Source organism: Ixodes scapularis, unplaced genomic scaffold (assembly GCF_016920785.2).
Source record: "Ixodes scapularis isolate PalLabHiFi unplaced genomic scaffold, ASM1692078v2 PGA_scaffold3__209_contigs__length_174095766, whole genome shotgun sequence".
Lineage (NCBI taxonomy): Eukaryota > Metazoa > Arthropoda > Arachnida > Ixodida > Ixodidae > Ixodes > Ixodes scapularis.
Window position 1 is genome coordinate 141,089,411 of NW_024609868.1, and position 27,572 is coordinate 141,116,982.

At 44.8% G+C, this 27,572-nt stretch overlaps 1 protein-coding gene across 7 annotated transcripts in view; it reads left to right on the forward strand.

The window, feature by feature from the left end:
- Window positions 1-27,572, forward strand: part of LOC8043509 (inactive dipeptidyl peptidase 10) — a 546,782-nt gene that overhangs the window by 405,521 nt on the left and 113,689 nt on the right. For 3 of the 7 annotated variants that reach the window (XM_040505110.1, XM_040505113.2, XM_029979888.4), the window contains exons 2-3: window positions 9,681-9,795; window positions 26,983-27,078. In XM_040505110.1, coding sequence (XP_040361044.1) covers window positions 9,681-9,795; window positions 26,983-27,078 — 211 coding nt within the window. Of the gene's footprint in view, window positions 1-9,680; window positions 9,796-24,337; window positions 24,371-26,979; window positions 27,079-27,572 lie in introns of all 7 variants that reach the window. The other 4 variants (XM_040222260.1, XM_040222265.3, XM_040505112.2 and 1 more) reach the window with 2 other exon arrangements.

A 27,572-nucleotide genomic window follows, 5' to 3' on the forward strand; every position in this document is an offset into this window, starting at 1 on the left:
GAGAATTGGAGTTTTCGATAATTCAATTGCTTTCAATTCCTAGGAATGGAGACACTGGGCCCATTCCCACTCCTGGAATGGCTGAACCGTTCCATTCCATTCCTCTCATTCTTAAACGTAAAAATTGGCACTTAACAGCTGCATTACATTGCAGGGTTGGGCAGAAATAGTCAAAAATATATTTGAAAATGCAAATACTGGGATAGATGAAAATAGTAGCTAAAATACTGAAACTCAAATATATCTGTAAAAATGTATCGCTATACGTATTGGAAATACATTTTAAAAAGAGTCAAAAAGTCTTTGTAAAATTAGATACAGGAATACATTTTAGGGAGGGCAGAAATATTCATACTGATAATGCAATACATTTTTCAAATTTCTTTGAGACGCCGACTGAGATGAGGCTTTAAGTTTGAAGTGGAAGTTTTTTTGTTTTGTTTTTTTTATCCCGAAATTATTTTCCCGCAGGCTTGGCGCTTCGCCTTAAAGGTATACTCGCTGTCAGCTTTGTGTCAATGCCATCAATGCTCGGGGAGAGAGTGCACCAACCGCCGTACACGCGCTTTCCTCCTCTCTTCGGATTGCCACAGAAAGTTGACCGCGAGTATAGTAGTTCCGGACGAAGAGGAATCTTCAATAGGTTCAAAAAACGTTCAATCAAGGATTGACCGCGGTCCCTTCCCTGGCATCTTGTCTGTCTGACCAGTGATGCGAAAAGACTTCGACCTCTAAATAAATTTCATCAAAACATCATCACTTCCCTGTCCAATAAGGACGCCCCTGTCAACACTGATCACATGATGTCACGGCGGAATGAGCTAGTATTCTTGTATTGGTAGGTGTTGCCTTGAACATGAAACTTTACTCACGCTGCTATGTGAAAGGACAGTATGTACTTTTGTTCTGAATTATCTCATTGAAGACCATGCAGGCAGTTGCATTTGGAATTTTCGAGAATAGGGTGGACCACCTTAAGCATCCTGGAGCAGACGTCTTATCTTCTGTTACGGTTGAAAAATCGATACGGTGGCATCCCCATTGTGACGGTCCTACCTGCCGACCTTCCGCCTCCAACGCATGAATGGCAGTCATCAAGTTTCGGCTAGCATCATCCAAACAGAGACCCGTGGATTGCGACGTGATATCGCCCCGTACGGGTGCGAGCTCTCCGAAAAACAGCGCGCTCAAGACGAGTCGCAGGTGTACGAAGTCTGCGTCGGCACAGCGAGGCCACGTCTGGCCTTCTTCCTGGGTATCGGATCACCAGAGCAGCAGGTCACGTTCACGTCGACGGATGACGTACCCTTGAGCCGTGCAACAGGCGCAGACGCATTCGGATTTCTGTTGAACTTCACTGGTGAAAGACGCCACCGCCGCCCCTTTCTCTCCCCCTTTGTTGTTTGCTTTGACGCTTGTTTTTTGTATTGCGTTTATTTATTATTATTTTTTTTTTGCGTATACGTCTGTTAGGGCTCCTTGCGGGTTTGCAGTTTCCCGCTCATGTTATTTCTGAACAACTGACTCGCTGACTAACTCGGTATCGCTAAACGTAAAAAAAAAAGAAATGAATAAAAAAAATATATAAAGAACCGGACCCCCCATTCCATTCCCATTCCATTCCGGGCAAAATGCATCTAATTCCATTCCCATTCCATTCCCCTCAACGTTGCCTCCATTCCATTCCCATTCCATTCCGGGGTCGTGAAAATGTGGAATGATTCCGGAATCATTCCAACTCCGGAGTGGCAACTCCGCAACACTGATTGGTACCATTTTCCTTTCTTCGCTGATTCTCTCAATAATAGTGTTGATCAGTGATAAAATATGTTTATGTTTTGCTTTGCTAAAGCGTATCTTGACGCAGCTTTGGCGCAATTCTTAGCAAAAATGACATTTTGGCACAAGATGTAGCATACTTTCAATCATGGCGCAATTTGGCGCAATCCGGGCGCAAATGGCACGGCACTTGCATCCCTGCAGATTGTATACATGCGCCACCACGGACGATTTATTTCGGTGATTTAGAGGCCTGGAAGGCGATCCTATCGCCATCTGTTGAATGAGAATCACAGAAACTAAGGCTTTTTTTTTTCTTTTTTACCTTAATGGGATGCTTAACCGAAATCTGGATTCCACAAAACACGGCGGTAAAAGTGTGCAACGGGACGCTACAAACACCAAAACATCACTCATACAGCGACATCTCGAACGATTGACCATATTTTTCTAAAAACAGAGGCGCATTTGACAGATATGTTGACGTCTTGTTTCTCCGAGAAAAGTCGAGAAGGAGAGGGAACGGCTTCGTGTCTTCTCCGCCTCGCCGCCTTGAGGTGGCGGAGGGCGAAATATAGTCTACGCCAAGCTTCCCGAGTGACTATTTAGGTCTAGGCAGTTGGCTATGGATAGTAGGTTCCAGCTGTGGAGAGTTTAATTAGGGCCTTGGGGGGGGGGGGGGGGGGGGCGCTTCGGCACGTAATAATCAATTAGTTGCCTTTCCCATTGAGCGTTTTTGGACGCTGCCGTAATTGCCATTGCACTCGCTTGGTACCTTGGGTTTCTTCATCCTCGCAGTCTTGCAGCCATGCACGCGAGGGAGAACGATAGGGTAGTTGAGATCCGGCTCCCGGAGCCCCTATAGGAAATGGTTGTTATTTCGGGGAGTTTTTGAGAGAGGAAATTAGCCATGGACCTGGAAGGTTGTATTTTACCTCCCTGCCATTTTAGGAGTTTACTGGTAATCAGCGAGGTCTGGAAGGCGCAGTAATCGAACCCTTTTGCATTGTTGGTAAATTTCTGCACTACTTATGCTGAATGACAACGTGAAGAGCACAGAGCCCAAATGATAGGCGTTAGCTGAGCCGCTACGTCAAATGCCAATGTAATTGAAGCCTACAGCCACGAGCATGTTGCCCCAGACGATGTATGAACTGTACGCGCGCATATGCTTGGCAGGATGCTGAAAGCGTGGAGCTCGCTCTTTTAGCTTCTGGGACAAACTAAACGAAAAATTAGCATCTGTCTGAACTCTCCAGAAAGATCCACAGATCTGCTGTCTCGCAGATCGACAGAAAAACGTTTGCTGAGCACAGAAGCACAGAAAACTACCTGATTCCAAAATATTTGAAAATCTCCTCGCCAAACACTTGACTTCTTCAAAGGTCTGCGTAAATGCGCAGACCTCATTTCCGAGTCAAAACCTGCAGCCTGAGCTTCGTCATCCAGTTCGCTCCTCGCATGTATCGATCGCTTATATTGGATTGTTTACCGTGCGCTGCGCGGGGAGATCAAACGCGCGGGAATTTTTGGAATTCCTCACTCAGCGCTTTGGAATCCGCTTACTGCAATAGGCATAAAAATCTGAGCGACCGAGGAAGAATATGTAAAAAAAAATATTAAAGTGTGCAAGGTGACATTGAAGGCGCTGTCTCAAAACATTGACGAGGCTTTAACGAACTGTGTATTAAATCCGTAATCAGGCGAGCTTTTGTCCGTTTTCTGCATCCAAATCAAAACATTTTACATCCAAGACAAAAGGAGATAGCTTGCGTCAAGGGCATCGCTATCAGTGTAATAGTAGGTTGCAACACTATATATTCCGTTCACCCTTAAGCCTAAACTAGAAGCTCCGCCTTCAGCGCGAGCTTACTGGCTTCCGCAGTGCTTTGGTTGCGCGTGCTTGCGCGTGCAAGCTTGTGTTAGTAAGGGCAGAAAGCTCGCGCTGAAGGCGGAGCTTCTAGTCTTAGTTTATGCAAATACTTTAGCTTATGGGTAAACCTAGTCTAGTAACTGAAAGGATGCAAACGCCCGGGAGGTTTTTCTGTTGTCCCGCCTCCAAACGTAAGTTTCATATCTTCGACAACGCTTCGGTGTCTTGTTAGCTCTGAATACACACGTGAAGTCAAAGCGCGACAAATGAAAACAAGTGCCTGCAGGTGGCACTGTATTCGAGCGAGACATCCTGTTGTTGTTCCTCCATTAGTGACTCTAGCAGAAGGTTGACTGGATGCAGCGGTCTACGGCTTCTTATATGGCGCCTCAAGGCTTTGACCGTTCTAGACACCTTTCGTGCTCTGATCATCCGGTTTGACTGGGCTGTGGGCAGACGCGCGCTGACTGATATTCCGCAGAGGAGAATTACTGCGCGTGCTCGGACAAGATAAAAGCCGAGTAGGCAAAAATGCAGTGCGCAGGAGGTAATTATTCGAACGCTTATCTTGCGATGTACCGTAACGGACGCTGTGGGCCACTGGAGCCAATCCACAGCTGGATGTGTCACGTGACCTTCTAGTTGTGAGAAACGGCGCGGGAAGCGTGAAGTCATTTGGCACGCGTGGAGCTCTAGATATGCTAATATGGCCCTTCAATTGCGGGAGTTCGTGGTAAGGGGAAACGGGGTGCAGTCCAGAACTGACGGCAAATACGTGACTGTGTTGGAACATTCCACTCAGACTAAGAAAGGATGAAGAAGAAAGATCTGTGGCAGGAGTTGAAACTTATTCATTTACGCCAGAAAAAAAAAAAACAAAAAAAAACGGGTTTTGGGGGGGGGGGGGGGGGGGGAGAGATAGGTGCGTGGTTAATTTGCCAGTGCACACGGAAATATCACGCAACTTTAAACTTCGATGACATGTCCATGTTCTAAACTTTAAAACGTTTTAGCTAAGCAAACAAAAAAAAAAGATATAGAAAGAATTGCCAAGCAGGACGCACCCATTACGTGCCACTGACGACACAATGGCTATGCGCCTGTTCTACTTCCTCAGACTCCGAACGTCTGCACGTAGACAATCCTAAAGATAGGTGCCTTTCGCGATTCCTTCCTGATTGCTCTAAGGTAACGTGTAGCGGACGAGCATACTGTGCGCGAGAAAAAATGACAAGAATGGCACAGCGAGGAACTCGAGGAGAAGAATGATGCCAGCGACAAGCTCCGAAATATATGTATATATATATTATCTCGGTATATGGCTTCCTGTAAATATACTGAACAAATCATCGGTGTCTTCAATTGGTGACCAGCCGAAGTTATCAAATTCTTCGATTCCGCTGGCGGCTTAACAATAAACCGGGGTCAGCCATCGCTTCTCCTTCTCTATTGACAGGCGCTGTAGGGGATTGATCAAAAGTCCGCCTAGTGGGGACAGTTGGCGTCAGGCACAATGCAGTTCCGAAATGCCGGGCGAGAATTACTGTTAACGTGGTTATAATGCTTTAGCCCCGCTTATTCGCAGAACGTAGGTCGCGCTTATTCTGTACCGAGGCCTTAGCCCAGCGCTTCAAGAGTCGACTAATTCAGTTCCCTGTGAAACCGCCCCGCTGTTTCAATTTGATCAAGAATGTGGTTCCGTCTCTGGACGAATATAGTTGGGCTCGCCGGGCGTTCTTTGCTCGTGCCATGGCAACTTGCCAGAATGCCTCGCTAAAAAAATGAAATAGAAGACTACAGTGCGAACAAGAGGCGCTTTGTTATACTGGTGTTACACCGGCACCCTTAACCGCAGTTACCTCACCTTTAACTGCTGTTACGCGTCACCAGAATTACCGCACTATACGCTCCAATATCTACATCAGAAGAAGTGAAGAATGCACGTGTACTGCTTTCATGGATGCTCGAAATGCTCAAACGCAGGTGTGCCCATAGCTCCGACTGCATAGCCGCAAAATGGTGGCCCCAAGTATTTTATGGCAACTGTAGCTTAGCGTAACTGCAGTTAAGTGTGCCCGCATAGCGAGGGCAAATGTTGGTGACTTTTATTAAGTAGAAAAGGATGCATTATTCATGCTCCATTTCTCGTTGGTGCTTGAGCGTAGCCCACTTTCTGAAATGTTCCCTCAAACACAGGTGATGTAAAAACTACGACAATAATCAATAGTCCTACTTCTACAGAATTCTAGTTTGACACGTCATGTATTTTAGTACATATATCTTATGCTCAATCTTTGTAATGTATCATTCTCTTCGTGACCACCGACGAACACTGAATTCAGAAAAGACGTAAACTTATTTTCTAGTGTGAAGCTGTTAAGCGTAATTGGGTATGACTATATGAAGAAAAGTACACTTCCAGCCAATTACGCAAACCACCCATCACCGTCTGTTGTGACAGAAGCAGGCAAATATATAACTGACGTGTTTTCTGAAAATAACTGGGCCTTTGAGGCTCCGTCTCGAGTTCTCAGTGTCCCACAATTCGTAGACTTCGTGAACAAGCGATAGGAGACGCGCTTTTCAGGCTGATTTGTCACTTGATTTTATCTAATAGAAACCCTCATAGATCCTCATCATTCCCTATGCTTCTCAAGTTTGTTGAAAGAAATCGCTTTCCACTCGACACTCTTTGTTGGTGCATCTCTCAGTTCCTGAACATTGGCGAACACCCAACGCAATAAATCTCAGCACATTAACCATCTCGCGGCGTTGTTTAATTCTCCCAAATTCGAAAATCACATTAAAGTGTGAATAATGTCCGCATGAAGTCTCCTACAAAGCATTGTGCTAGACAGAATGATGCGCAGATAATAGTAGACTTATGAATTCCTGTCTGATTACTTGCGTTATAAATACATGTAATAGAGGACGGGTAATATCGTGCGCAATCTTCCACTCCTTAAACATGTTGTAACTATCGGATCCTTTACTAGTTCAAAATTAAGAGCCATAAAACGTCTTCCAAGCACGATGGTTCAGGTAAATGCCGGAGGCGGGTGATCACACTTCGCGAAAGCTGTATTCATGCGAGGGAGAAATCCCGCGATTTCTCCCCGGCGTGTGGTTCACGCAACAAAAACATCAGGCTTTCGCGATGCGGTGCTGTGACGTCGGCTTCGCGGCGGAAAGCGGGAGGGAGGCTGGGGCGGTACAAACAATCCCCGTTCGGCGGCGGATCAGTTTGTTTTTAACATTAGTTTGTCATTAAACGCTTTTGTGTCAAATATAGAGACCGCGAAATTCGTCTGTTGTGGTGTAAAGAACAGAAACCGCCAAATTGATCTGCAAGCGCTGACATCTCTCCACCTTGTATCTCGTCGATGTGAAGGACGAAGCTGACGAGGGACTCGTGTCTGCTGTCGACGTCACCCACATCTCTCAACGGATTTCTCCTCCGTCTGAATACCTCATTAAAGAACAAAAACAAGTTAGAAGGGAATTTTAGAGAGTTTTTGTCTTGTAAATTTGAATATCACCGAGCATTTGACCCGAACCGATCAATAGGCACGAGAAAAACCGTCATACCCAGAGGTTTCAACTGCCTCGCGCTTGCTGCTTGTGAGGGAACGCGTGCGGCGTTTTCGATTGTTCGGGTAAGGCTTGCGGAAACCGCGAAAATATTGAGATTTCTGTATATTACGTCACAATTTTCTCCTCCAACCGAACGCGTCGAGAAGAAGAGGCTTCGGCGCTATTTTGAAAGTGCCGTTGCGGCTACTTGGACCGTCAATATTAAATTTATCTTTTGTATTCCTGATCCTGAAGGCCAAATGAAGGGGATTAAAATGAAAACTGAAGCGTTTTTTTTTTTCGTTTTATTCTAGAAAAAAACACGTAAATCTCTTTTATTTTGACTTCAGTATTACGAATATCACAATTATATTTCAGATTGATGCGTCAAGTAGACAAACAGCGCTTTCAAGATAGCGTTTGAGCCCTACCAAAAAAAAAAAAAAACAGTATAATTTTTCGCTAACTGGATTATGGAACAGGAAATATAACTGGATTGCTTCCTGGAAACCTGAAGTCCAGTTTGCAGACTAGCGAAACTTATTATTTTTTTTTTTCGATAGAGAGGCCATCTTTTCCGTCGCGTTCCGTGCGAAGAGCGAATCATGACGTAGTATACAGAAAGCTAAGTATTTCTGCGCTTTTCGCAAGCCTTAAAATGGTACGGAACCGAAATATTTCTTTGTGTAGACGTAGTCTCCTTTATGACAGCAGCTTACAAACAGCAGTCTAGCGTCCGTAAACGCGAGAAAAGCAATTTTAAAACGAATAAAACGATATCACCTGGTACTTAAGGGGCCGAGCTTCGTTGGAATGTATCACGTCATGGGCGCATCGGGAGCAGCGTCACGGCGCGGCGATGGAGGCGCCAGGGGACACCTTAGCACCTCTCAGTTCTAGTACGCCGTACCTCGGGTACTTGGCGGGATTGGAACGCCTTGACGATAAAGCTGACCTAGTTGCGACGATCGTAATTACGTTACCCTCGGTCGTTTATAACGTTGTGAGCGTGACGTCAAGGGGCAAATATCTCGAGACGCAACGCGCCGCCTTGATGGCTGATTTTGAAGCATTCGTCAAAATCCGTGGGTTGAAACAAAAAATATGGCCATCTGCCGAAAGTACAAGCGTGTGATTATCACTTACGAATATCATTGGTCATATTTCACCCGTTTCGAAGTGTTCCGGGGATATTTCAAGTTTCGATCCTGTCCAAACAGGTCACTTCAAGCACGCGTAAAGCGACACTTCGCCGCCATATTAGGTACAATAAACCGCATCCGATTTTTTTTTTTTTTTTTTTTTGCCTAGGGGGTGGGGGGTTGTTTCTCTCCGCCATATCCGTTTTTCCTCTTCACGGAGGCCTAAAGCACGCTCATCACGTGGGTCCGGACAGCCACTCACACGCCCTGTTGGCTGTCAGTCAATTGCTCGAGGCCTGCGCTGCCGTTCAAGTCCCGAAAACAAGAAAGACAGCGGGACGTCAGACCCAGGAGTTGGGTTTTTAGTTTCTCTCGCGTCTATCGATACGTTCGGGTCAAATGCTCGTGAGGTTCAAATTCACGGAACAAAAATACGTCAAAATTTACATCTAACTCGTTGTTTTCGAGAACGTCTTCAGCTTTCCTTTACGTGCTTTTGTTTCCTCTCACAAACCGAACCGCGTTAGTTTCCCGTAAAATGAACATTAATGCGGCGCAGCTCGAAGGCTGCCTTCATAAAAGTCCACCAACTTCACCGCCCCCCCCCCCCCCCCTCCCCTTCCCGAGTCCAGCAAAGCCAGACTTGTAAGGCACTCATTACCAGTAATCAAATCACTCGTAATCGATAACTTTTTGAAGTAATTTCCTAATATTTTAGTACATTTTTTAAGTAATCCCGAGAATAATTTGATTCATTTTGGAAGCTCTAAAATTACTCGTAACTTTCACCATTTCCCCCTCCTTCCTAATGGACCCCTTTTGTATGTACAATTTCCCTACTAAGGAATCCTCGAACCAAATTTCGGACGAGATCATGGCTTACCAAAATTAATAGACTAAGAAAGAAAGTGATTTATGGTTCGGTAATTCTCACACAATCATGGACAGTCCTGTTTTCAAACAAACAAAAAAATCTGTAATTTTTTTTTTTATTTTAATCTGAAGTAACTTGAGTAGTGATGGATGTTTTTTTCAAGTAACCACCACTTTTCCTCTCGAGTAATCGAGCAATCTAATTGAATAAATTTAACCGAGAGTACTTGTAATTGTAATCGATTACTTTTTTCGAGCAACGTGTTCACGATACTGAGCACAGCGCGTGTGTTGCGCCAGTTTGGGAAACGCGCGGTCTCGATCTTTTTCATTCTTTTTCTTTTTAAATTTAAACTCAGTATCAGCGCGAATTTCGCGTGAAAACTGCCGAGCTCGGTGTTGAGAGTTCTTCCGCTGATGTTCTCGTCTTGCTCTTTCAGGAGCTGGTGTCGTCAGCGCCGGACAGCCGCAACTGGCGTGGCATCGGCATTGCGCTGCTGGTCATCGCGGGGGTCTGTGCCCTCATCGTCACCGCCGTCATCTTGCTCACGCCCGGTGAGACTCCGGCCTCCCAAAACTACGAGCGCCTTGAAAATGAACCAAACGTATCATATCTTTCGATGCGCGTCAGGCATTGCTATATTTAGGCGTATTATACGACAATATTTACGGCCTTTGTTGCTAAATGTATACCACTAAATTTTAAAAGGTAACAAAATGCGAGCTCCTCCATCACCCCCTTTGAACAAATAAATAAAATATTGTCCCACGAACCGTTTGACTCCAACTAAAAATCATGAACTTCCACCAGGTGGGACAGAGAGAGAGAGAGGGGATTATAGGTGAACTCGGCTGAACAGGGCAATGCGACGGATTGCCTTCAACTTAATCAGCCACTCGAAGGAAAATACGCCTTTCTTTTGTATGTCAATGGCGTTTTATTAATATTTCGAGTTAACGTTCACGAATTCGCGTATTGTCCTAGCATTAAACAGACGCCGACACAGTGATACGGTAGCTACAAAATTATAGTGCTTGAAAAAACAAGTTAGTTTAACCGGTAGCTACTTGTCATGGTTATCGAATGCGTTCAAAAGAAAGCAGGGGGCCTCCCTCGGTTGCTTCGTTTTAAATACCCCTTAACCCAAACAAATACACAAACGAAACGCGGTTATTATCAACAGCAATATACGAGAGAAATCGTAAACGTAAAACAGAAGTCGCAGAAGCGCCAGAAATATTTACGGAGGGTTTACTCCTACACTTCATCACAACCGAGTTGAGCGCACCAAACAGAAGATTCAATGGAAGAATGAAAGCTAAAATTGATTCCAATTCTGGCGCGTAAAACGCATTAGAACTTTGCTATAATGGTTTCTATATTGCTTTGCGCAAATCATAGTTTATGCCGAATTTCAACGTTTCTTGATGCTCAGTAAATGTTGTATCATCACGAGTCGGATTTAAGAATATAAAAAAAAGCAAGAAAAGGTGGTTCTCTGAGAACTGTTGGAATATTCTATTCGCGCATGTCTGAAAACCTCCAATAAAGACTACCCGAGAGCCCTTGAGCAGCCGATCAATAGTCAGAAGGAAACGAGAGGTGGACGTGTTGTTGAGAGCGAGTCGTTGAACTCCACTATAGCGGATACGCAATTTTCGAGAAGGTTTCGGCCATTTCAAGTCGTCTCACAATCCGTAGCGAGATTTGGCGCCTGCAACGCGAACGAGTCTTTAACTGGTGAGTTCAGCGTCCTATTCCCACCTTGCATCCGAAGTCCTCCCTATAGGTGGCAACAAATTTCGTCACAGAAGCCGGTATGTTATGCTTTTGGATATCACGATCTTGGCGCTTGGTCTCAGGAACGGTGGTGAGAAAGGCGAGCGGACGCAAGGATCGCTGTCGTCGCGGCGCCCCGTCTCGGGCCTGCTCTGGTTTCTGTCGAATGTTCGGTGGCAGAGCGACCTAAAGCAGAGCAGGCGTTTGCTGCACCCGCCTGCTCTGCTTGTGTTTTGACAGATATGCTTTTTGTTCATTTTGTGTTCTTTGCTGCCACTGCTGCTGACTTTAGCAGGGGGGGGGGGGGGGGGCGAGAACTGGTCAAGCCTCATTTATGCAGCTCTTTTTTCTCGGTCTCTTTCCATCACGAATATAAAGGGATGGCAAATAAAATGTATTTATTATTATTTAAGAATGAGAAAGGGGCAGACTCGCAAGATGGCCAACGCGATGTCCTCTCCCCCATTTCTTTGCACTCGTCGTTTGCCCGACTCGGCTGCTCGAACGTTGTTGCCCTGGTAACCGGTGCCTGTTCGCGTATGTCATGTGGTAGCGGGAGGAAAGACGATGGGAGGGGGGCGTACCGATGACTCTCATTATTCGCCGCGCGGCGCTCGCGGGCTTTTGAGACTTTTGCAAAGGGTCCATTCCCTCAACCGCGATCGACTTAACTTGTCCAGTTTTTACGAGTCTATGTTTCTCACTAAGTGCCCCTCATTCCAGCCTAGTGTGGTGCGCCTAATCTTCGGTTATCCTGAGATGACACCGGAATTATGCATTTACCCTCGTGCGCTAGAGCTTGTTCGTGGATGGAAACACGAAAAAATCAATTAAGATTCTGGTGACCAACGTAACACCAAATGCAACGTCGGAAATCCTTCCGGCATATCGGTAGTTCAGCCCATGTTGCAGTACGAAATTCTTAGTCCAAATTACGATCTAACAAGATACTTTTCGTGTAAGACTGGTCAAAATATTCTAGGCGCTGGAGAAAATAAACAATCTGTGTTAAGTCCTCATTTCAAACAATTTTTGTTCACGTTCTGCCTATTGGAAAGCGCGGCGAAAGAGCCCATGCACTTACCTCATCTCGCCACCCCACCGCCTTCTTCCACACAAAAACGTTCGTCTGCTGTGGTCAAAATGACCACGGCAACCAAGCGTATTTTTTACGTAGGAACTAGAGCGCCTACATTGAACTTATTGAAGAGAGGGTACAACTCAAGACATGGGGAGCATCCGCTATGTAACGGTGGACGCCTCCTGCGCCAACTGGTCGCAACTGCGCATTCCCAGATTGTCAAGTGGCGAGGAGGAACGAGGGCGGAAAGGTTCAGACGTGTTAAACATAACACGTCCGACGTTCAGTCTCGTTCACATTCAGACGCTTGGAGACGATCAATGCTTTTGTCACCCCTTCGTAGCTCGTTTTGCAAAAACGGCCTACGAACCTCCTGATCTTGATCGAGCTGTTGGAAGCTCTATGTTATATAGACTCTTAGTCTCTTGTAAGAACGCGCGAACGCAGCGTATCAATCCAGCAACAGCAGGCGCCATCTTCCGAATGTCGCTTGCTAAAGAGAAAACGCAGCAACTCTAGCCGAAGTCATACTCGCCGCTGTAGAGGTCGATGCTGAGAGCCGAAAGCGGTCGCCTGGCGAACCCTTGGCGTTCGCCGACGAGGCTTGGCGCACGCTCGGGCCTGAGATTACGATGAAGTTTCCCCGAGTGATGCGGTGTGAAGCGAGCGGTGACCGCGCGCAGTTGGAAGCTTAGCTTGTAGACCGAGCTAGCGCTGGCTCGTTGGTAGCAGACGGCACCCGGAAATTGGCGCGGCTGTACACCCGGCTTCAGAAGCTGCGTTCGCGTGTGCGTCTATTGACACTCGACGATCGTAGTAGACGGACATTACTGTGCGGAATGAGAGAGTGGTGTGACGAGATGAGGTGCGTACTTGGGATCTTTCACCATGCTTTTTCATGCGCCCAACGTGAACGAAAAGAGTTCAAAATAGATTTAACGCAGATGACAAAATGAGCCTTACACGACAGTAATATTTTCTTTTTTTTTGGCCATCCAATGGCTGGTTTTTTCTCGCTGGAACATGAGGCTGAAGTGTCAAAATGCCATCCTTTCTTTAGTGTAGGTTTACCAAATGACGACAAAAGCAATGCGAATGGCTTTGTCGTTTTTGGAAAAAATAAATCAAATTAAAACTACTTCACAATAAATTATAGAAAAAAGCTTCACAATATTTACAAAATAGTTTTTCTTGATGGTCATTAAAGAACCTTATTGTCGAGTTACAGCAGTAGGTTAAAAGAACGCCCAGAAAATTTACCTTGCGCGTGGAAGCCCACCAATAGAGAAATCGTCCACAAAAATTCATTGTGTACCCCGAATAAGAACAGTGAGGCAGTTGATCGCAGGAACGGGTGCTGCCGAATGTAGCTGGAGGCCACATACACCCGTTGGTTGTTCCTAAATATTCATGGCCTCTTTCGCATTCCTAAGGCCTGTTTGCCTTAGATACCAACCCTGATATATTTACGCTTTTGAGATTAAAACGCTGGCGCATTGTTTTTCGTGGTGCATTCGAGATAATTATCTTTCTTTTCACGCGTCTTATACGTAGAGACATATAAAATAGTGCCGGAAACTTTATTTGACAATTGTCGCAGGATCTTCGCGCCTTCAATTCAATTAATATTCGTATCCAAACCCCTTCTAGGTATAATATTACAAAAACGCAAACAGGGTGAGGATAAGTATAAATCACGAACGCCATGAACTGGCGCTTTGTAGATATCCGTCTCTTTCCTACAGTTTTTTTCTACCTTTGCTCCTTTCTTGACGGGGAATGAAGTTATAAAGCTATGCGACTACATTTTAAAGAGTATGAACAGGAAAAACATTTTTTTTTCTTTTTGATTAGGGGTCTATAGCGCCCGATGGCATGCTTTCTCTGTCTCTTCTATCTTTCATACTCCCTTCAAACCGAATAAGAGAGCGTGTTGGCGAAGTATATACAAATTTCACAAAACTTTCATTCAGCAAATACACACTTTTTAGTTAATGTTTTACGTCCTATTTAATTCTTTTGAGCACTGACATGGCAAGACAAGAAAGTGAGCGCTCTAGAGGAGCGAGGACATTATTCTTATTACTTCTATGACACCATCTGCCCTGTCATTCAAAAGCCCTTTCAAAACTTGAGGATCACAGTAGAGTGTCCTTTTCCTCCTTCGCTATGGATTCTCGTTAAAGCATCTTCCGCAGCGGAGTAACCGACCGTAATATCCCGAGAGGTAGCCCACCTAAAATTGAGAGGTAATTTGGGGGAAAAGAAGGAGTGGGCTAACTTTCAGTTTCAATGAAGAAAGATTAAAAGAATTATATATTTATGTAATGTGTTTCTGCCAAACTTGTTATCGCTGCCAGGGGCTGTGAAGCAAAGATGACTGCACTTTACAGTCATTAATGTTCGCTTATATCCCGCCATAGCTAACTAGACACATTTACGCCGAGGTAATCATTGATCTAAGGAAGTGGATATTCTGCCGGCAACCGGCACAATAGCCCGGGGAAAAAAAGTGCCGACAGTTGTGCCCCATTGGGTCTCGTACAAAACGAACTGCGAACACGGCTCTCTGAAGGTGCAGAGTAGCTCAGTGGTAAGGTGCTTGCCTCGTACGAAGCAGGACCCTGGTTCGATCCACCGTGTCCTCTTTTTTTTTTTTTTTGTTGAAAGTTTGTTCTGTTTTGTAGAGGCATTTGGCGGTATTTCCGACATATCTTCTTTTTTAGGATTAACACTGAAAAGAAATAGTAAATAAATAAAACGAATGTTGTCGACGAAACTTCGCTACGGACTCCCTTTCCGGGGGTGAATGGAGGACAGCGGGGCTTGCGCCGCCGGAGGGCCGCCGCGAAGCCGCGTGTACCGGTAGGCCAATTGGGTCAATATTTTTCTAATGACCAGCCGCAGACTGTCGCCGCGAAGCGGAGTGAACGCAGGCGGGGGGATGTGCTAACTAAAGTCTTTAGTGTTAACGAGCTCCCCAGTGATACACGCGCCGTCCGAAACTGCCGGCATTCTTTCCCCCGGGATGTTTTGCCGGCTGCCGGCAAAATAGTCTCACCCTTGATCTAAACGCTATGATTACTTAGTAGTGGACTATCTTTCGGTGTTCAAAAGAAAACAACAAATCAAGCCAAAACTTGCGGTGGGTTACCTTTCGTAAATGGGGTGTCTTTCAGGATTTTACGGTAAGTGTATTAATGTGTTCTCTCCCGGAGCTCTTGATGCACATTTGTCTCCTTTGTCGGATTGAGAAAATTACATTACTTTCGCCTTAACTTCAACTTTCACTTTCAAAATAGAATAGACGCGCGAAACATACCTTATAGTGAGTACGACAACGCCAGGGTCACAAAGAAGAGTTTTTTTTTTTTTTCCTATGAGTTTTATTATGTCATTTCTACAGTAAAGCATTTTTTTTTGTAATGCTATTGGAACACTATCGTAATTATCATATTGCGTTTCTTTCCCGTCAAAAAGAAAAAACTCCCCGACCTAACACGTGGCTGCACGGCGGACAGAGAGCAGGGGCGAACCAGCGCGCTCAGTGTGTCAACTGAAACTCGCGGCACTGTTTACGGATGTGTCGGGGCTCGGGTAATCTCGCGAACAATCAGAACGAATGCGCACGACACGCAATCTGGGCGAGGAATGCCGCCTCGTGGAGTCATTTCAGCGGGGCTTCCCTCGTGACAAGGCAGCCCTCTCGGCGTTGCACACTGTGCAGCAATGTTTCCGTCGGCGACAATACATCGTCCTGCTTTCGTGTCCTTGTATCTTTTTTTTTTTTTTCTTTTTAGTGTGGAGCCCGCGTCGTCGACGCCGCCAACCGGGAATCATAAACACCAAAGTTTTCCGAGGAACCAAAAATTAAAAAACAGCAAGCAAGTTTGTCGATGTACAAGTAGAGAAGAAAAAAAAAAGGGGGCTCGCGTCGCGGATGGGTTGACAACGGACACGGTCTCGAACATAGGGCGTCGAGGTTGCGACACAGATCGTAATTTTTTTTTTTTTTTTTTGCAAACAAATTTTGAGTGTTTGGTCTAGGAGATATTTGCTTTTTTTATCATTTCAGCGTGGGAGAAGAAACGCGGTGACTGTTCCGTCGGAAATATTGGACTGAAAAGAAAATTACGCGCGCGCTGTCGCTGACATTGATGGAACGTCGAGCTTCGCTTGCCGATGCTCCGGAACAGCGCAGTTTGCCCTCCCCCTCTCGAACGGCCGAGAATCACTGCAAGGTTATCGCAGTGGAGAAGCAGCACAGCCGTTCGAACGTAGTTTTGTTTCTCGTTGTGAGCGAAGGAACACGAAGAAAATTGGCGACAGGCGCTTTCGTATACGGCACGCGTTTCCGAGGTGTGGCCCTGCGACAAAGGGACGTCAGGCAATGAGCAACATGTGGTCCGTACGTGCCGCCGACGAGATATTGGGTTCAAGTTTTTTTGCTTGTGTCACCTACTTTCAAATATCGGTGACTAATATTTCAGTTTTCTGGCGTTTTAAATTTATTTCGATCTTTTGACCGTGGGTCCTAGTGCAATGTGTGACTTATAATAATATATATGTACACAAGCACTTCGGGCAGTGGGTCTGGTAAAGCTTAGTTTGTTTTAATATTCTGTCAGTCCTTTTTTTTTTTTTTTTCAGATTATCTTCATTCATCGCAAACACGGAGAATTGTTTTCAGAAGTGAACGACTTCTTTCGTTCTCTCCTATTAAGAATACCTTATAAAAAGTGAGGGGCACATTAAAGACTAAGAATAATCCATCTTTTTCACCTAAATACGGCACCAAGCGACTAGCAGACGCGCTATTGTTGGTGGGATCGGATGAACGAATAAATGGATGCATACGACTGAGACTGAGTCGCAAGGCGCAAGGTGCCGAGGGTCGTTGTCAGCCTTACTGAGCCTTTAGAACTCTTCTGTTTCGTGCACCTTTTGTAGGCCTGCAATGTCGATCTGTATTGAAAATCGAAGCAGCGAGAACACTGCCGACGTCGCGGTCGCGGCGGCCAAAGCCCTGGGAGCCAGCGTTCAAACACTTGATTCAGGCTGCGATCGCGACTCGTCTTGGCTGTAGCCCTCTCGGAACTCCTCGCACCTCGCAAGAGCACCGCAAAGGCTTCGACGCGAGCTTGACAGCCAGGCTATTTCGAAGAATTGCGTGCGCACCCAAAACCCAGACCGCCGTTTGAATTCCTCGCATGAGCGGTTGCAACGACGCTATTCCTTGGGTACGCGAAGCATTTGGCTACCTTATGTCTTTCAAACGAGACGAAGCTCACGAAAATAAAATAAAGTTCGACGCGCCAATCTCGAAAGCAAAACAACTAACGGGGTAAAAGTAACGTGTGTGTTTTCCGGTCGGTAAAAACAACGAGAAAGCGAGTCACGCAGGTTTGCCCGTTCTTGTTTCGTCGTGAATAAGGCGCGGAAATCGATCGATTGCGCAACAGCAATTTCCCCAACACTGTGTTTGCGGTCTCGTAACTATTTTAGCGCGTTTCATCACGGTCGCCGACACAAGATGGAACTTCGAATTATTTCTGCTGAGCTAAACCCAGGTAACAAATCGAAATAAAATAATAGAAACATCTTCGCGAGGTCGATTCATATTTTTTTTACTCATGGAGGCACTTTATATGTACCTAATTGTTTTTCTTTTTTGGCGTAGTCGTTTTACTACAATTTGTAACATTTTTATTAAGGTGTACTTGTATGATTTGTTGATTGGACCTATCGGAATACTATGCCCAATGTTTATGAACGACGCTCGTTTGTTCAAGCCCATCCCCCATCTTTTCAGACTACGGGCGGCAATACCCAGAAAGAGATGGTTTTAGACAAAAAGATCAGCACCGGGTTATGATCGTGTGCCAGTGACTCATACGCGGAGGTTTCTCAACTTGCCATAATTGACTGATTTTGCACGAATGGCGAAAGTGGGCTCGCGATTCTTATTCATAAATGAGGAAACACCTAATAATGTAGAGAATGCGTTCCATTCGTGGCCAACAGACATTTGAAACATGGTCGAATATTTCCGATTTTTTATTTCTTCAGAATTAAAACGCTGTGTGACTGTCTTCATTTCTCGCTTTTCTTTTATGCTCAAATGTTTAAGTTTTATTTTTTAAGTGGTTTCTTAACTTAATGGTAAACTTCCGACAACTTTCCTGCACTCTCACTGTTTCTTCTCTGGTAGAAATATTGTGTTCTTTGATTATTGTATGCATCCCTGAATAAAGAACATACATGCCGGATGCGAAGAGCGAAATGACTCGTGTTGAGACAGTTTGTGTAAAAAACAAAATCTAAAAAAAAAAACGAGGCGCAACGCCAGTTCAACAGGCAGCCACGCACAACAGAATTCACAGCCTCGTTAATTGTCGACATACCATGCCGCGCTAGAAAACCAACGCTTAAGCCGTACCTCTGAATCGGGTGATCGCATTAACGGAGAACCGTAACATTCGCCTTTTATTTCTGGGTGGATATTAGTCAACTATTTCCGCAAAATACAGCGAGTTCGCGTGAAATTTGTAAAGCCTAAAAACTGCGAGCTTGTGGTACGTGCTCATTTAAGTGTCTCGTACTAGAGCCTACGAACTGGTCTTTCTCTAATACAATTGCGTCAGAAACAAACCGGGACAAGCTCTGCGAGCTGTAATAGACACACCTAAAGGTCATCCAAGATTCAGCTTTTTGGTAGTTAGCTCGTTTATGCTACACTCAATGTGCACGTTGACCGTGTATATCTTCGTTTGGATCTTCCATTATAGCACCACCTGTCGAAGGAAATCCCTTTGGGATATCATAGCTTGACGCAGCTAACACGAACGAGCGATCGCCTGTTTCAGAGCGCAGCTGTTTCGCGGCGTCGCCGTCACCGTTGGCGTAACCGCGCGGGTTCCATTATGGGACGCCACAGACCTAGACACCAATTCGATTCCCCGCTAAATTTAGCGAAGAAACTGAATTGGTGTGCAGGTCCGTGACGTCCCATGATGCAGCACTGCGCAGTCAGTTTCCCCGATAAATTTAGCGGTAAAACTAACCTCATATGACCTTAACACCAATTCAGTCTCCCCGCTAAATTTAGCGGGGAATTGAATTGGTGTTGAGGTCACGTGACGTAAGTGTTCCCGCTAAATCCAGCGAAGAAGCTGAATTTGTTCATAGTTGACGTGACACGAAGTCATGTGACGTCATTGTCCTCGCTGAATTCAGCGTCAATTTTCCAGCTAAATTTAGCGGGAAAACTGTGAGAGGTGGATACGTTATGGAGGACGAGGGGAGGGTCCTCCATACCCTCCCCTCCTCCTCCACTGTACCCTCCCCCTCCTTCGTACCCTCCCCTCCTCTTCCTGCGTACCCTCCAGCCACGGTATATCGCAAAATCCAAATACCTCAAGAGCTGCGCTCTAATTTCGCATTACAGGGATTGATAAACGTCCTTCAATTCTAAAGCGCAGCAATTTTAGATCGCAGCAATATTAGAGCGCGAGCAATTTTAGACGCCCGTTTCCACGTATAGCGGCGTCGTCGTTGTCGTAACCGCCCCGCTAAATTTAGCTAGAAATTGAATTGGTGTTGAGGTCACGTGACGTTAATGTTCCCTCTAAATCTAGCAGAGAAACTGAATTGGTTAATGGGTGACGTGACACGAAGTCATGTGACGTCCTTTTCCCTGCTAAATTTAGCGGAGAAACTGAATTGATGTTGAGGTCACATGGCGTCATCTGTCCAGTTAAATTCAACAAGGAACCCTGGGAGGAGGGGAGGTTATGGAGGAGGAGTAGAGGAGGGTACGGAAGAGGGGGGAGGAGGAGGAAAGGAGGAGGAGGGTGAGGAGAAAAGGAGTGGAGGAGGACCGGACGAGAGGAGGAGAGAGGGTGCGGAAAAGGAGGAGTTGGCCATACCCTCACCTCCGTACCCTCCCCTCCTCCTGCTCAAGAGCTGTGATCTAATTTCGCATTACAGAGATCTGTAAACGTCTTTCCTTATTTATTTTTGTTGGAAGGAAATCTTATTGGGCACATCAGAACTACATATGTGCTGCACATTCTTTGGTGACATTTAGGTGCCCATCGATAGCTTGCACGAGTTAATTAAGGGGAGAAAAAGCACCGATGCCGTGTTTGCGCTGACTGTCTCACGCTGTGTAAAAAGAAAAACTGACCTAAACTGACGCATGCTTTCCAGATGCGATCTTCCTTGGAGACCCGATTTTTCGTAAGTTGCAAATAAGATCAGTTACGAAGTATTAATGTGAATCCGAAAATTTAGTAAGTATAAATTCCTTTAAGGAAACATTATTCTAATGACGATTTCAATACTTTTTGTTAAAATTACCAAAAAAATGTTCTTAGAATAACCGACTCATAATTATGTACTACATTTGTGGCATTAGCCACCAAACCTAACGCTATAAATATATCTAAAAATTCAAGTGAGTGTCTGCTTTCTTTAAGAGGGTAATTTCTCAACGTCATCTTTGTGGTTGTTCAACCTGAAATTACACCACCTTGTAAAAACACTGTATAATGTAACTTGGAATTTACTCATACCGTCAGGTCGAAAACTAAACTACTAACTTACCGTTCAAATAAAGTGGAATGTTTCGTGCTATAAAGACATGACTGCATTGTTCATCGTTTCTAAGATTGATAAAATGATGTTATTTGCCCACTCGCGTAAACTATCAAAACTTTGCTTAATTTAATTATAACTACTCAAAACACACGCATGTGCTATATCATTGCGTGTCTTGGATTCTAACCTGACTATACGAGAAGTATCGCGATAGCAAATACTGCGCAGTTTGCAGACTTGGTGCGGTATCGAATCTAAGGCGCCCCGACGCTCATTCCATCGGCACCTCTTCTCGAAAGGTAACGAGGAGGTAATCGAAACGAGGATAAATTACAAATGTGCCGTAATTTATTTGCCCTTTCGTATCTGCTCTTCTCCGGTCTCTTCCCATTGCAGATCTGTCCGCCTTCATTAACATGGGCTCTAGAGCCACCGACAACTTAGGGACGTAGGGCAGCATACCCTTCCGCAGTCCATCAGAATTAGCCGGCAAGGAACGCAAATATAATAACGCACACCCTGCGCTTTTGAAGCTGTCAGTAACATGGCTAGTTCTGCGAATTTCAGGATTTTACAGAAATGATTCCTGTGAGCGCGGCAGCAAAAATTAGGTATGGTATAGAATTAACTATTTAAAACAAAAGATGGTGTATACTTTTCTTGTGGAACAAGAGGGGAAATCAAGATATAGATGTGCAGCGTCATATGTTATATTAAGAAACAATCTAACACACTATGTCAAGACTGGTTCTAAAGAACTCAACAGGAATCAGAAATCACTTCGCTATATCCGGTATTTCGTTAGAACCGATTTTGGTTATAACAAAGTGCAATGGATAATGGGAAATCGTGATCGCTTCGCTGTAGCCGCCATTTCCTTATAACCGACTTCGTTATAATTGGTCTGGATAGTAGTACAAACAGAACGGCGCACAATCTCTTCTCTGGTTTTAAATGTCTTGTTATCGTGCTGTGCTGTGCAAATCTCACTGGATTGTTTTCCCGCAGCGCTAGTTTTACGTTGTCTCTTGTTGTCGCACATTATATTGATCTATGTGTCAAACATTTTCTGTTTTGTAGCAATGGTTATTTTATCGAAGGGCACCTCTCATTAAGAACTTAAAAAAAAAAAAAGAAAAAAAAAAAGTCCTAACTTTTTGTTTTTTGCACTGCCTCGACAGGGAATTTGACACTTCCCCCAATCACTACGGTATCAACTTCAGGTACATAACTGAGCTAAACATATTTTATTTACGTAGCAAAAAAAAAAGAGATAGAAAAAGGAAATGCAGGAAACTTTCGTGTTACTGCAACGAAACCGGAAAAGCTCGAAAATCGTTAACACTATATGGTGTAACCTAAATCATGTATATTACGGTTTTTTATGCGTCTCCGGCGCTTGTTTCTTGTGTATTTTATTATTTTTAGTTACGTGCAATATGATAGCTCGTTAAGGTAATATATGTGTCAAAATTCACTACCGGCAATTTTGTGCCACGCTCATTTTTAATGTTCGGTCATGACTCTTAAGCCACATCAAAAAGTCGTAATTTTCAATCTAGAAAGATGATAGCAGGCACTGTTTATGAACAAGTGACGGGCACATACTTTGATTAAGGGCACGCGTTCACCGTAGAAATCTTAGCAAATAATGATGTCGAGAAAATTATTATTCGCCTCTGCAACTTTCGGAGATAGTCTTCTTTTCCGCGAGTCGGATGAATGGATGAAGGAATGCTAACGGCTGTACCTTTAATAACGGGCGGTAGCTTGCGCCATCTAGCATAAAAATTAACAACCAAAAGTATGATTCCTTTCCTTCGCCAATATGCGTACCTTCTGGAATTTCGTAACTATTACTCTCATGTGTAATATCACCAGAATGATCTTTATGGGATCGGGCAAACAAAAAAAATTCTTAAGACATCACCTCTTGCCTCTTCTTCCCGGCGAGGGAGTCGCCGATTTTTCTGGTCAAATCTAGTCGGCGTTACCCCGGCAGCGGGCCAATGGAAGACATCGTGAAGACTTTGGGCGGGAGCCAAAATCAATTGCAATGATTGGCTAGCCATGTGCTCCATGGGAAGATGGACGATGCTTCGTTTATAAACTTTGCGTATATTACTCGAGTGAATACGCTAATCAGCGTCACTTTCATTTGCTCCTCCCGAACTTCTCTTTTCCCGTGGCTTCCGGCGTTCAGATGCAAGTATTTCCCTGATCAGAGCTGGTTAGTAAAACATTTGGCAGTGTCTTAGCGTTTACGACGCGGAGGTTTAGTTTGCTGGAACGTAAAAACTGCAGGATAGTATCAACCTTGAATTCCTGGAGATAACTTGTGCCACTGTACGCCACTGGAAGCATATGCATATGCAGATGCGCAAGAATATTATTTGATTAGAACCTACCATCTTTCTGACGACGCACAAAAAAAAACAAAACAATTACCATAAGTGCGCATTAAAAAATAAATTGTTGGTTACTTGATTAAAGGGCCCTTTCTGCCCTACACTCGAAGAAACGCATGCCCGTCTGCTCACCCGCCAAACACTCAAAGAGCTATTCTCTGCGATTTACGAATTCAGCCCAGCGAATGATGAGGCGGAACACCTGTTTAGGCCTCAAAATTAAGTCTGCGCTGTGCTATTACGCAATGCAAGCATGACGCTTTCCATTGCGTAGTGCCACAGTGCAGACTTCATTTTTAGGTCTAAACGGATGTTCCGCCTCATCATTCACTCATCTGATTTCCTAGATCGCAGAGATTGGCTCTTTGAGTGTTTTGGGAGTTAGTAGACGCGCAGGCATTTCTTAGAGTGTAGCAACGAACAACTTAAGAAACGTATGGTGTGGCGATCGCCTGTCGCTCGGCAACTTGTTAGATTGCGGCCAATAAGAACAGAGACAAAGCTGGCTCATGCCCAGACTCTAGGTTACCTTAGGCACATTGGGCTTTGAGCGAAGTTTTTGCTCGGCGGAGCCTCTACTGCCATCTTTTCCTCCAACAAAACATAGTCATATTTTTTCTTTTTTTTTAGAAAACAACGCCATCAATTATTGTAGTGCTAAGAAATGCCCGCTCTTCTACTTCCCAGCGGAGGAAGAAAAAAAAAAAACAGAGTTATGAAGCAGGCACGATACGCTCAGGCAAGGAGAGTGCGGGATAACAAAATCAGAGCTGGGACGTTTTTTGGCCGTTGTCATTCGTCTGAGAGCTACTGTTAATCACAGTGATGGCTCGTGGTGCTTTCTGTCACGAAGGAGCCGTAGGAAGCACGGTAAAGCAGACAGAAAAACAAAACATCAACAAGTACGAGTTTTTTTCGCTATTGGCTTTACTGTGGTTTTTTTATTAGCCCAGTCACTAACTCTAGTCAACTGCATCTGTAAAGCGCAATCGCACTTACTGTTGCAAAACTTGGTTCGTTAAACGAAGCGGTTGCACTCAACGCGCAGCTTTGTTAGCACGTTATACGGAGGCGGAAATGACCGTATTATCTAACGACCACACTCGAAATAAAGGGTTTGTTACCTCACCATCTTAGGCTTTTTCACTCTACGCACGGTGTGCCAGCATAGCTTTGAATACATTTACGGTTAACGTAAACAACGACCGTATTGCTTTTTCCTTTCAGAGAACAACTTCATGCTGCGACCCAATGATGAAAGTAAGGACATACTGTAAACCCATTTGTGTTCGTGACATACCTATTATTGTATTCGTGAAAAACTGTGAATATTTGTGTACTGTTTCAATGTGCCGATCACCTGTTAACACGTAGGCAAGGCTGAAGGCGAAGGCTTGCAGAGGCGAGTGCAGACCGATGAGGGGAAAACTATATCCCTCGCTTGGAATCACTGGCGCGTCTAGTGAACGTCTGTGGCAACGCACATGAGAGTGAAGTTTGTCATGTGAATAAATAATCAGGTCTCACTAAATTTTCAGTCCAAAAATCTTGCCTTCAGCTCCGTAAAACATAACTGCAAAACTAAATAACCTGAATTCCTCGCAATAAAATATAAAGCGCATCCTACGGCTGGGAGTATGAGAACCAAAGGCAACTTGGCCAGGCACCTTCACTAAAGAGTATAATTCCTTTATGACGTGAGCATGACTCAACTCAATTCTGCGAACTTGTTTCATGGAAAGAACGTTGCATTCCGTGCGTTCCGTATTTGGTATTAACAACACTGTTCTTGTATTGGTGACCGTGAAAAGTTAAAGGTGTTCAGACAGCTCTGAGTAATGACGTTGGTAAAGCGTCCGACTTGGTAGCTTAAATGAAAGTTATTATGTTGGCACCGTCAGCGATAAAGTAGTGGGACGTGCCTCAGTGTCTTTGACAGTATGATCGAAAAAGAAGCGCGTCAGCTATTGTTCCGTGCCAATGTTGCTTGAGCATTGTTGTATGGTTACCAACTCTTTAATGAAAACGTTCCAGTGCGTCATCATTTCTATAAAAAAATTATAAAACAAAACTTGAGTACACGTCACAGTGGCCTATGGAGGCAGTGCGGCAAAGGGTGTGCCGAAAAAATGTTTTCGTTTTAAAATATATTCGGCGACGTGGCACTTCGCACCGCGCTTTCCATGGTCACATCTTGCACAATGTAGCATCCCATTAGCCTCGTTTAGAGGCAAAATGACCCGGCATTTATCTGGCATTAAGCGACAGATATCGGTCACCTCCGCCTTTTCCCTCAGTAGTCACCGTGTAATGTTGCATCCCAGGAATATCTGGTGGCCCAGATGCGATTCAGGTTCTCGAGTTGCTATAGCCAACTGTAGAAATTTAGCACGATTTGTCTACTTGGCAAGCAGCGGCACTGTTAAGGAGCAAGACCTGCGCTTGTGCATTCCCGCAAATTAGGTGTATCACCAAATATCTGTATTTAAGAAAGAAAGAACGAATAAAAAGGCAACCGTAATCTTTTCACAGGAAAGTGCTATGGGTGTGGCGATACTTAGTATGTCAGTTCAAGCCCCCACACTCAAGCGCAGATTGTCTTCATTGTTTTTTGGTGTTTTTTAATAATTTTCTTGGGTAGCTCACGCAGAAAAAATGATAAAACCCTGAAATGGACGAGGGACGGACACTCACAGTTCTCACAGTTCTGCTTGGTTTGTCACGAGGGTGGTCTTCGCGTGTACAATTAAGTTAAGACAAATGTGGCAAAGGGTGAATAAGGAATGTCGTCCACCAGAATGCACCATCAAGCACTCCAAAGATATGTTATATGTCAAGAAAACCCAATATGTTTCATTCCGCTGAGCTGTGGCAGCCAAATGGATCGACCAGGCGGGTGATGCCTGAACCTTAGGAAGCACATTCTAGAAGTCAACAAGGCGTCATCTGACTCTTATACCATCAAATTGTCGTGCACGCCCGCACCTGACATATTTCCACTCTCAGCTATGAAAACACTACAGCGCTTGGCTCACACAAGGACAAGTATAGACTAGAAGAAATAATTGAAGCATTTCAGATCAAGGATGCCACAGACAATGTTTCAGAACTTTCGTTGTCGTTATCGACAAAAGATCTGGAATTCCTAGCGCTAGGGTTATCATAGAAAAAGCCTCCTTCAATTTTATTCATCTTTTTCAGGGAGTTAAATTCAGCTCTTTTTCTGAATCCCTCTGTGAGCAAAGTGGTTTTGGTAGAGTGATGGGCATCCTATAAATGTGTCGTTGCTCGTCGAACGAACTGTGAGTGCCTGACCCTTGTCCATTTTTTTTTTATATGAACTTTAGTTTATCCAACGCGCTCTGCTACGCGTACTTAATTCTTGGGTAGCTCCTGGGGCCGTGGTGAATCGCTGCGTCCGAGTACTTTCTAAAATTAGACGGGAAACTTTCGTTCATCAGCTAGCTCATCAGCGAGCACATACAACAATGTCATTCATGTTGCAGGAGACGTATGAGGTTTTTTGTTTTTTTTTACATTATTTGCCAGAACATTTAAGGCGTATAATTCTTTATTCTTGGAATTGATGTTTAAAAAAACAAGGCAAAAGCCGGTAATTTTGCTCTCGAAGCTAGGCAGTCTTTGAGACTGCACCTGTATGACGGAGCCAGGCACAATTCGTGTAGATATGTGTTTTCCCCACCCAAGTTAACAGCGAAACTTCGAAAGTACTAGGTCGTATTTGGATGCTTGCAGGAAGGCCGCCACGGAAGGAGGTTCTTGTGGACTGTTGTACTGTTGTTGCCCGTTATGTCGGCGGCGTCCGCGTGTCTTGTCCAGCCGTGCCTTGAGTGTGTGCTGTGTTTCAGGAGACAAGGGACCCCGCGTGAAGCAGGCCCGGATAACGCAGCAGGACGTGCTCTTCGGCGCCTTCAACCCGAGGAAGTTCAACGGGTCCTGGGTCTCGGGTAAGTGCCACTTTCCCTCAATCACTCAATCAAATGTTGTTGTTTTTTTGTTTTTTTTTTGTTTACTCTCGAATCACAAAAAAAAAAGAAACTGCATCACGCATCCGAATTTATGTTCTACTGTCTACTTAATTATACGCCGAAAACCTGAGGGACGTCAGAACGCCCACCTCTGACTGTAATGATTAGATGGTAGACGTGAAATTACCTGTCTCTGTCCCTACTCACTATTCGAACACGTTTCGAATGCCAATGCGGAACGTTGGACGCCTGCGTTTGGCAATCCTATGCGTTCGAAGTGTGAGTTGGGACGAGGCAGCTAGCTTTGCCTGTGCCCACTAATCATTCCCACCAGGGTCCCTTTACTACACGGCGGGACCAAGCGAGACCAAGAGATCGGCACAAAGCCGCCTGCTGCGATCGGTGAGCGGCGCGGCGCTGACCAATCGCTGCAGACGGCATTGTCCCGGTCCCCACTTGGTACCGCCATGTGT